At 46.6% G+C, this 11,668-nt stretch overlaps 1 protein-coding gene across 1 annotated transcript in view; it reads left to right on the forward strand.

Annotated features, from left to right (window-relative positions):
• The window catches only part of LOC114642422 (uncharacterized), a 217,128-nt gene that overhangs the window by 112,559 nt on the left and 92,901 nt on the right, over nt 1-11,668 (forward strand). The window contains exons 15-16 of the mRNA XM_051934827.1: nt 2,627-2,942; nt 6,018-6,052. Coding sequence (XP_051790787.1) covers nt 2,627-2,942; nt 6,018-6,052 — 351 coding nt within the window. The remainder of the gene's footprint in view (nt 1-2,626; nt 2,943-6,017; nt 6,053-11,668) is intronic.

An 11,668-nucleotide genomic window follows, 5' to 3' on the forward strand; every position in this document is an offset into this window, starting at 1 on the left:
CACTTAAGTGCACAGGTGGGAAACTGCCCACATCCATGATTGTTCCTGTGGCTGATGGGCTGCAGCTGCCATGTCCTCCCCGCATACAGGCGAGCCAAACAGCTGAAGCAGGACGGTGTAGAGAAGGTCAGCTGCATTAAGAGTGTCTCGCCTGTTTTAGAGCCCGCATGGGAGAAATAGGTGAGACGCTAACAGAGAAGCAGCACCGGGGATTGTCATCTGTTTTTTAAAGACTGCTTCTTGTTGACGTTTTAACCTCGTGTTAAAGGATTGTTATTCTTGTGTATTTTAAACCTCCACTTCACAACTGTTTTAAGGATTATTTATTTAAAGATTTATTGAATGCTCTACTGCACTTTGGACACCTGTTTTGATTCTTTTAATAATCAGTTATATTATTTACCAGTGTTATTTATTAAAGGTAGACTACAGTATATATAATTTATCAGTGTTATTTATTAGGAAAATTGATTTTTATGTTAATATATTTGGGGTGCAGAACGGATTAACTGGATTTCCATTATTTTCAATGGGGAAGTTTGTTCTAGATACGAGAAATTCGCTATACAAGCTCAGTTCTGGAACGAATTAAACTCGTATCTAGAGGTTCCACTGTATTTCTTTATTTTTAGTTTCTATTAAGTTTTTAAATGTATTTTTAGTTTTTCTTTAGTTTTATATTTTAGCATTTTCTAATGTTAGTTTTTATGTTGTTGTTTTTCTTTGTATTTTCTTGTTTAGTTTTAGTTTTTCAGCAGTTAGTTTTTGTCACATTGTCGTTGTTTTGTCCTCCTCACCATAATACTGACGTGGCCGCTGTTGAGCGAGTCTGAATATGCAGAGTCATCTTTAGAGTTGATAAAGTGAACATCAATCAGCCTGCGGACCTGTCACCCTGACGACTGGACACCCAAGGTGACACTTTGTGACAGACCTCCATAGTGTCCTGATGATGTGACACCACAGGCTCATATCGCTGTATACATTCGCTCTTATTTTCTATTTATCTTATTATATTTCCTAATGCTCACTATACGTCGTCTCCTCCTCATTCCCAAACTTTCAAAGTGTATTTATTTTTATTCCTCACTGATTTCTTACTTTGGTTATTTTTGAAATTCTGTTCAAGTCGCTGCTTATTAACATTCAGCCCTGCGTAGAGTGCGTTGGTCCCAGCGTCTTTATGTCACCTACTGCTCACAGTGACACCTCAGGCCATTCACTCCTTGCTGAGTCTTTTTCTACTTTGCTGTGTGTCTGTGACTGAGCCCCCCAAAGGCCTGGCATTCAGCCCACCTAAAGACGTCACTTATACCACAACACACATAGGAATAAACGTATTGTGACAGTGACAACACTTAATGACACACCAGTAACATCCAATGGTAAGGCAGGTCACCTCTGCCAGTCACACACTCAGCCCACATACACACGAGGAGAACACGCAGACTCCACGACCAGACTGGCAGTCACCCGGTGAGCTGATGGCACTGAGTGACAGGAACAAAAGCTGTGCCCACCACACTGCCCACGTTAAAACATCAGCACTAAGTGACTCGACTAACAGTAAATGTGTAACGTCAGCTCAGTCGATGACACTGATGTCACACGTCTACATGTCTGTGTTGATAGCCACAGCAAGCAGGTGACACCGAGGTGATGATTTACTTGATGCCAGATGACAATGTGACAGGAGATGAGTGACATGATGACACCTGGGACACCTCTGTTGATGTGGGGCTCAGTTTAAATGCTGACGATGGCGGAGCAGACAGCGAGAGTCACACAGACACACAACTCGACATTCACGTCTGAGCCAACGTGACAACAGCGAGGTCACAGAGACTCGGCGTCACGTTAAGAACAAAGACAAGTGGGGTGAACATCAGAATTACAGACACGAGTTTAATGTTTGTGTTTATTTCCTCTTGTCATTTAATTGTAGTGTTCAGACATTTTCTTCTATTTTTATTTTCATTTTCATTAACATCATATTTATTTATTTATTATTAACGACATTTCATTTTAGTTTTTATTAACAAGTAGAACGCTGTAACCAGAGAGACCCAACACCTGCCCTCCTCAAGTGTCCCACCAGTCCTGAGGCAGACGTACGAGTCTGTCATGTGTGTCCCTGTCACGGAGGTCCACTGCTCCACATGACCCCACCTCTTCTGTATTCCAGCTCTGCGGTGCCCCCCGACTGTGTCAGACATACAGGTGACTGGCTTCAAAGGCCTTGGTGAGCCCTGCACCCTGAGCTGCTCCATCCAGAACTTCTACCCCAAGGACATCAAGGTGACTTGGCTACGGGTCAGTGGGGAAGGACAGAAAGAAATCCGAGCCCACCCAGTGACCCCAGTGAGAGAGGACAGGGGCTACGGAGTGGAGGCTGTGGCTGAATTCACCCCACGGACTCTGAGTGACCTGCTGGACTTGGACTGTGTGTGTCTTGTGCATCACGAGGCTTCAGATAAACCTGTGGAGAGACGTCTTGGCAAAGAGTTTTTAAAAGGTAAGAGCAGAGGTCAGCCTGTGAGGGGCGCTGTGCACTCTCTGAGGACCCTGACTGTCTCTGCTTTCTCTTTCAGGTTTTGCTCATGAGCCCACCGTCTCAGATGTGCAGGTCCACTTCACTGAATTTGGTCAGCGCTGTACCCTCACCTGCGTCATCTCAGGCTTTTACCCCAAAGAGATCAATGTCACCTGGATGAGGAGACAGAAGGGAACACAAAAGACAGTTCAGGCTGGGAGAGGGAACTGGAAACCCACCATAAGTCAGAATGGGCCGTCACTAACAGATACTGGGTACTTACTGGTGTGTCAGGCTGAATTCACCCCTCAGACCCTCAGTGACGTGGAGGACATGAAGTTCATCTGCAGAGTGGAGCACAAGTCCATGATGAAGACGCCTGTTGAGAGGAGCTGCTCTGTCATTGCAGGTGAGAGACGTGATGACCCTCCTCATCCTCAGGCCCCCTGACTGCTGAACTTAATGTCCACCTTCACTGTTTGCCTCACAGGTCTGCACCGACGCCCCCTAGTGTCAGATATACAGGTGAGTGAGTATAAAGGATCCCATCAGTCCCGCACATTGAGCTGCTCCATCCTGGACTTCTACCCCAAAGACATTAGAGTGACCTGGCAATGGGCTGGTGATAGAGGACCAGACATCACATCTCTGTCACCTGAACACCAAAGAGCAGAGCGAAGCTACCAGCTGGAGGCCAAGGCCATTTTCACTCCAAAGACTCCAAATGACTGGGAGGACATGGAGGTCATCTGTGTGGTGGAGCACGAGACTCTGAATGGACAGCACATTGAGAGGAGGCTGGTAGTGCCAGGTGAGTGCATCTGCTGAACTCTTCATCTCATTCTTCGTTTCTGAAGTCTCATGTTGAGCTTCTGCTGTTGGAGCTCCTCATTTAAACTTCACTTGACTTTACCCCCACCTGTCATGTCCCCTGTCATGTCCACTCTTCTTCATGGCTCCTCACCTTCTTCTGGCTCTGATGGTGTTTTAAATCCCCCCTCACTTGTTACCTGTGGTGGTCATCACTAGTGACCCAAGTGACCTCATGCCCATCTTGCCCATCATGCTGTGTTCTTCTCTCCAGCTGTCACTGAGCTTATGATTGTCACGATGGACTTCATTAGAGAAATTCATACGGGAATCGCAGAGCTGATGTCAGGGGAACACGAAACTCGAAGGGCATCAGATTAGTAAAAAATATCAAATATCGTCCCAATATATAAAAAGGGTGACAGGGAAGATCAGAGCAACTACAGGCCAGTAAGCTTAACGAGCATCACAGGAAAATTAATGGAAGGAATTATTAAGGAGAAGATTGAGCAACACCTGGCAAGGACAGGAGTCATTAGGAACAGTCAGTGTGGGGTCAGAAGAGGGAGGTCGTGTTTTACTAACAGCCTGGAATTCTATGAGGTGGCAACAAAAGGTTACAACCAGAGTGGAGCAGATGAGATTATTTATCTGGACTTTCAGAAAGCATTTGATGAGGTGCCACATGAGAGGGTGGGCATCAAACTGAAAGAAGTGGCAGTTCAGGGTGATGTTTTTAGATGGGTGCAGAATTGGCTCAGACACAGGAAGCAGAGGGTGATGGTGTGAGGAACCACATCAGAACTGGCCGATGTTAAGAGTGGTGAGCAGCAGGGGACAGTGCTGGGGCCGCTGCTATGTATAATATCTATAAATAATTTAGATAGGAATATAAGGAACAAGCTGGTGAAGTTGGCAGATGATATCAAGATAGGTGGATTAGCAGATAATTTGGTATCCGTTATATCATCACAGAAGGACTTGGACAGCAGACAGGCTTGGGCAGATTTGTGAACGATGAAATTTAATGTCAGTAAATGTAAAGAATTACACATAGGAAGGAAAAATGTGAGATTTGAATACACAATGGGGGTCTGAAAATCGAGAGTCCACCTTATCAGAAGAATTTAGGAGTTGTAGTGGACTCTAAGCTATTGACTTCCAGATAGTGTTCAGAAGCCAATAAGAAGGCTAACAGAATGTCAGGTTATATAGCGCCTTGATGTGTGGAGTACAAGTCACAGGAGGTTCTGCTCAGGCTTTATAACACACTGGTGAGGCCTCATCTGGAGTACTGTGGGCAGTTTGGGTCTCCAGGCTACAAAAAGGGACATAGCAGCACAAGAGAAGGTCCAGAGAAGAGCAACTAGGCTGAGTCCAGTGCTACAGGGGATGAATTAGGAGGAAAGATTAAAAGAGCGGGCGGCACGGTGGCGCAGTGGGTAGCGCTGCTGCCTCGCAGTTGGGTGACCTGGGGACCTGGGTTCGCTTCCCGGGTCCTCCCTGCGTGGAGTTTGCATGTTCTCCCTGTGTCTGCGTGGGTTTCCTCCGGGCACTCCGGTTTCCTCCCACAGTCCAAAGACATGCAGGTTAGGTGGATTGGCAATTCTAAATTGGCCCAAGTGTGTGCTTGGTGTGTGGGTGTGTTTGTGTGTGTCCTGCGGTGGGTTGGCACCATGCCCAGGATTGGTTCCTGCCTTGTGCCCTGTGTTGGCTGGGATTGGCTCCAGCAGACCCCCATGACCCTGTGTTCAGATTCAGCGGGTTGGAAAATGGATGGATGGATGGATTAAAAGAGCTGAGCCTTCACAGTTTAAGGAAGAGTAGATGAAGAGGAGATCTGAGTGAAATGTTTAAAATGATGAAGGGAATTAGTCCAGAGGATCGAGACGATGACTTCAAAATGAGTTCATCAAGAACACGGGGACACAGCTGGAAACTTGTGAAAGGTAAATTTCACAGAAATATGAAGAAGTTTTTCTTTCCACAAAGAAAGACAGACACTTGGAATAAGCGACCAAGTAGTGTGGTGGACAGTAAGACTTTAGGGATTTTCAAAACTCGACTTGATGTTTTTTTGGAAGGAATAAGTGGAGGGGACTGGTGAGCTTTGCTGGGCTGAATGGCCTGTTCTCGTCCAGACTGTTCTAATGTTGTAAAAAAAAAATAAAAATGGAGCACAGACCACCTGAGACCTCAAAGAGCTCACCTGGCTGGTGTCACATGACCACCATGCTCAGTGATGGCACTTTATTGAAGTTTGTTTGCCCAGCTATTTCTTGTTTGTTACTTTCAGAAAGTCACCTGAGCACACAAACAGCTGATTTAATGTCGAGGTCTCTCAGTGGTGAGCGTCATGTTTGTGTCACTCGGTCACTTGTTTTGTACTCTGCTGTGCCTGGCTGGCACTTGGTGGCTGATGGGAAGGAAAGCACAACTGAACTACACATTACTGTCATATACAGGTCTGCTTTTTACTAATGTCTGTATTTAAATGACCTTCTGAAAGTGACCATAACATTTGGATTAGAACGCTGTGACCAGAGAGACCCAACACCTGCCCTCCTCAAGTGGCCCACCAGTCCTGAGGCAGACGTACGAGTCTGTCATGTGTGTCCCTGTCACGGAGGTCCACTGCTCCACATGACCCCCCCCTCTCTCTTCTGTTTTCCAGCTCTGCGGTGCCCCCCGACTGTGTCAGACATACAGGTGACTGACTTCAAAGGCCCTGGTGAGCCCCTGCACCCTGAGCTGCTCCATCCTGGACTTCTACCCCAAGGACATCAAGGTGACTTGGCTACGGGTCAGTGGGGAAGGACAGAAAGAAATCCGAGCCCACCCAGTGACCCCAGTGAGAGTGGACAGGGGCTACAGAGTGGAGGCTGTGGCTGAATTCACCCCACAGACTCTGAGTGACCTGCTGGACTCGGACTGTGTGTGTGTTGTGCATCACGAGGCCTCAGATAAACCTGTGGAGAGATGTCTTGGCAAAGAGTTATTAAAAGGTAAGAGCAGAGATCAGCCTGTGGGGGGCGCTGTGCACTCTCTGAGGACCCTGACTGCCTCTGCTTTCTCTTTCAGGTTTTGCTCGTGACCTCACCGTCTCAGATGTGCAGGTCCACTTCACTGAATTTGGTCAGCGCTGTACCCTCACCTGCGTCATCTCAGGCTTTTACCCCAAAGAGATCAAAGTCACCTGGATGAGGAGAAAGAAGGGAACCAAATGGACAGTTCAGGCTGGGAGAGGGGACTGGAAACCCACCATGACTCAGTATGGGCCGTCAGTAACAGATACTGGGTACTTACTGGTGTGTCAGGCTGAATTCACCCCTCAGACACTCAGTGACTGTGGAGGACATGGAGTTCATCTGCAGAGTGGAGCACAAATGACGATGAAGACGCCTATTGAGAGGAGCTGCTCTGTCATTGCAGGTGAGAGACGTGATGAGCCTCCTCATCCTCAGGCCCACTGACTGCTGATGTCCACCTTCACTGTTTGACTGCCTCACAGGTCTGCACCGACGCCCCCTAGTGTCAGATATACAGGTGACTTTACCCCCACCTGTCATGTCCCCTGTCATGTCCACTCTTCTTCATGGCTCCTCACCTTCTTCTGGCTCTGATGGTGTTTTAAATCCCCCCTCACTTGTTACCTGTGGTGGCCATCACTAGTGACCCAAGTGACCTCATGCCCACCTTGCCCATCATGTTGTGTTCTTCTCTCCAGCTGTCACTGAGCTTCTGATTCTCACGATGGACTTCATTAGAGAAATTCATACGGGAATCGCAGAGCTGATGTCAGGGGAACATGAAACTCGAAGGGCATCAGATTAGTAAAAAATATCAAATATCGTCCCAATATATAAAAAGGGTGACAGGGAAGATCAGAGCAACTACAGGCCAGTAAGCTTAACGAGCATCACAGGAAAATTAATGGAAGGAATTATTAAGGAGAAGATTGAGCAACACCTGGCAAGGACAGGAGTCATTAGGAACAGTCAGTGTGGGGTCAGAAGAGGGAGGTCGTGTTTTACTAACAGCCTGGAATTCTATGAGGTGGCAACAAAAGGATACAACCAGAGTGGAGCAGATGAGATGATTGATGTGGACGATCAGAAAGCATTTGATGAGGTGCCACATGAGAGGGTGGGCATCAAACTGAAAGAAGTGGGAGTTCAGGGTGATGTTTTTAGATGGGTGAATTTGATGTCGGGTCTCTCAGTGGTGAGCGTCACGTTTGTGTCACTCGGTCACTTATGTTGAACTCTGTTGTGTCTGGCTGGCACTTGGTGGCTGATGGGAAGGAAAGCACAACTGAACTACACATTACTGTCATATACAGGTCTGCTTTTTACTAATGTCTGTAATTAAATGACCTTCTGAAAGTGACCATGACATGTGGACTGACCCCTGGTGTCCCCCACACCACCACATGTCCTCCTTTGGTGTTTTCTCAGCCAAATGTCCAGCAAGTCTGTGAGTTTAGTAAGACATTTGGGGTCTCACGTCGTCGCTCTTCAGACCCTCAAGGCCAGTAGGTCAGTGACACACCTGATACTGTTTGATCACAAAGGTCCCCTGAGGGGCTGGGTGACTAAATTGACAGGGACATTTGCACACAGACACACACACGTGAACAGACACACAAGTCACCTGAGGAATGAAGAACGGCAGACAGACAACAGACGTCACTATCTTTTGTTTTATTTGGTCTCTTAATTTTATTGTCAGTCAGAGTCGCACAATGCTGGACACGTTAAACATTAGAGGACACATGTGACACACAGGCCAGCGCAGCCACGTATGTCCAACCACACACTTCCAACACGTCCATTAACAGAGTGTAAGAGAAGTGCCAGGTGTGCCAGCTGAGTGAAGGGCAGCATAACACAAAGTCAGAGGGGCTCACGTCAGAGCAGATTATGAGGATTAGTTTGAGGAGAACTCACGAGTGTGAAACTGGGTGGGCAACAGTGAGTGGTCAGGACTTGAACTCGGGACCCTGGGGCTGTGAGGCAGACATGGTAGCCGCTGTGCTGTCCTGACTAACAAATGTAACTTAAATAGAGAATGGCAGAGAATGGCGAGCTGTGAAACACGACAGCTGTGAAGACAAACACACAAACACAGTAAAAGTGACGCTGATGACCTCCGACAGTCACAAAGTCCAGCTGAGGATGACATCCGTCTGTAAGGAGGGGACGGCCAGCAAAGTCAGCACAGACAGGCCGATGGATTGAGGGGACACTTTGAGTTTTAGTGAGAGGTGAAGTGTGGCAGACACTGAGACCACTCGGCTGGTCAGGGGTCCGTGTACCCAAAGGTGTGGGTTTGTAAATCTGAAGGAGGATGAGAATGAAGGACCTCTCCACACTGCACTGACCTGTAAATCACTGACTACTTTGACCAGCAGTTTCTGTGCTGAGCTTTGCTCTAAAATCTGACTGCAACTTGTCAGAAACAGAATGTTTATCAAGAAATCATTTTGCTGCTTTTCTAGAATTTTACTTTATGTTTTCACACAAATATTGTCACCGGGTCAAACCCCCAAATCCAATTCAAAGACTGTCACAATGGGAAGAAGATAAAAAGGACGTAGAGTGGCCATTCAGAGGCGTGTCGGGCCACCGAGAGTGATTATGTGGACTTCAATGCCCGCTTGTGTCTTTCATAAAACCAAACAAATCTGTTTTTAGAATAAGTGCAGGGTGCTACCGCCGTCCACAAACCTGCGATGGGTGAGTGGAGTTACAAATGAACGTTGTGCTGTAATGTCCATGGACGCTCTGTCTGGAACTCCACACGTCAGACTTGGATTGGCCGGCTGCATTTCATAAACAGCTGAATCATCACATGTGCTCCTTATATGGTGGAGATGACCAATTCTTCATCATCTTTATGGACTTATGACTTTTATCACTCGTGTGTTTTTTTTCTCTGTGCTGTGCACTTTTTACGACTTTGGCAGACATTGAGCTCCTCAGGGTTTATGGCTGAAGGTGAATTTTAATGAATTCACAGCAGGTCATCTGCAGGATGACTCAGTAAGATGTGCCTGTCTAGTAAAAGGCCTCAGCACTGAGCTACATGCTTGGTGAGCTCTGAGGTGGCAGTTCTGTCCGGTGGTCTGCGTTTCTAACTTGTCTAAGTCTCTCTTTCAGGCCTGACTACAGCCGGTCAGATGGACAATAGATGTAAACATCAAGTGGATGACAACAATCAGCCTTATGACTCAGGTACACTGGCACCATACCGCTCGCCTGTCTGTCTTGTATCAGTGTGGCCAGTAGCCCGCCAGCCCATCCATTCCAGTGTACTCCTCTGTCCAGAGTTCACGTGTCTTTGTACACCAACCCTGTGATCCTCTTCATCACCTGTCCTTGTCCTTTACAGTCCATAATTGAAGATGAGTCACAGTGGTGCTCCATGGGACTGAAGTAGCAGTGTGTGGACACCATGAGCCCACCTTGCTGAGTCCACTTTGTGACTTCACTCTTGCCTAATGGCTGAACTCTGGACAAGTCTGGATGAGGCCTGGAGTTTGGTGGTGCCATAGTGACCTTTAGGGTGTTTCAGGTCATTTTATTGTCTTTGGCAGATTCTCTTCATGGCCTCTTAGGTTGGCATTGCAACATCATTTGAATGAACAAGGCAGAGCCTGGCACACCAGGTGACCCTAAGCCGTCTGTCCACTGCCTGATGTTATTTCCAGATTGGTGTTTTGATGCATGTTTACCACACACAGACTTCATGCCAGGCAGGACGAATGCTCATGTGTAATTTGTCCAGTGATTATTGTCCACGAAGTTCTTGTTGTCTGTGAACTCAGGTGCCCGTTTGAGGCAATACTCTGGTGACACGTGAGCAGATACCACCTGTCTGATGGGTGATCTTTTAGGCTTTAGAACTTGATTTGTTTTCAAGTTGAAACAGAAATACATAAAATGAAAAGAGTAATTTGGATGGTGTGAGTCACTTTAAATTGATTTCTAGTTTTTTATCCTTTGATGGCTGCTTGAAACTTAATAATCTGGAGCAGTTTTCAGAAAATCAAGTTCTAAATTATTTTAGTGAAGTCCTGTGCACCAGCAGGCAAAGGTTTATGTCAGATGTGATGAAGGACAGACCCCACAAGTGTGACGACAGCACAGACAGTGACGTCACCTGAGCCCTCCTCGCCCACACAAGATGTCACTCCTGCTGATCTCCCAGCCTCACAAGGTGTGGGCAAAAATGAGTGCCAGTGTTAATATTCAGAACAAAGCCATAAAAGCCCCAGTCCATAATGCATCCTATGGAAGAAATAAAGTGGAACTAAAACTGTTTAAGAAATTTGATCTCAGTAATCAGACTTGAGGAAGCTTGTTGGTCTGCGGCAGGCTGACACACTTCCTGGGGTTTGTTTCCTGCCTTGCGCCCTGTGTTGGCTCCAGCAGACCCCTGTGACCCTGTAGTTAGGATATAGTGGGTTGGATAATTGATGGAAGCTTGTTGGTGCGCCTTTAATGATCTCTTCATGAAGTCGGAGCCTCCATCACATCAGTCTGTTAGGAGTGGGCACAGAGCTAAGACAGAGCCTCACATTTACAGACAATTGAGTTTACGTGACAGAGCTGAATTAGGGCTTGAGTAACACCGGAGATTTACTCTGATTGGTTCATTAACTTACACACCCACACTCTGATTGGTTCAAAGGTGACATTTTTTTCAGCTGAGAACATAGCTAGCTTACATACCCAAAATAAAAGTCTCATTTCACTACACTTTTGTCCTTCTCCGTATTTCTCAAATTCAGTTCTTAGTCTTTAATGTAAATCTGTGTATGTGAGAGGTGCCAGGACTTAGGGCCTGTTTATACTTCACGCTAAGATCATGTGAGCACACACGTCATGGCTGGCAGGCGTTCCCAGAGTTCATTTGACGCGTCCTCTGAAATTAATGCAATGATTACATGAATCGCAATACCAGCAAAAAAATCAGGGGACACAGTGTGTTCAAGTTGGAGCGTAAAGTCAGAGTCTGTGTTTATTATCAGCCTGTGACAGCAAGCCGCTCTGCTGAGGGATCAATGTGTGCACTTCGGTGTTTGATGAATGAGAGATGAGGTGAAGCCAATCATCAGACTGAAATGCTGACATGCCAATGTATTCATGGTGATCTCTTCATCGATTTCTCACATAGGCAATGCAAGTATCGCATATTCCCCATCGTAATGACGCGGCACATTTTAAACGTCTCACATGCCATCTTCTGTGCTGTCTTCTTTTTTTTTTTTGCACCTTCACAACAGCATCAGAATGTACAGAAGTGTGTGTGAGCCGCAGA

Source organism: Erpetoichthys calabaricus, chromosome 12 (assembly GCF_900747795.2).
Source record: "Erpetoichthys calabaricus chromosome 12, fErpCal1.3, whole genome shotgun sequence".
In the NCBI taxonomy this organism is placed as follows: domain Eukaryota; kingdom Metazoa; phylum Chordata; class Cladistia; order Polypteriformes; family Polypteridae; genus Erpetoichthys; species Erpetoichthys calabaricus.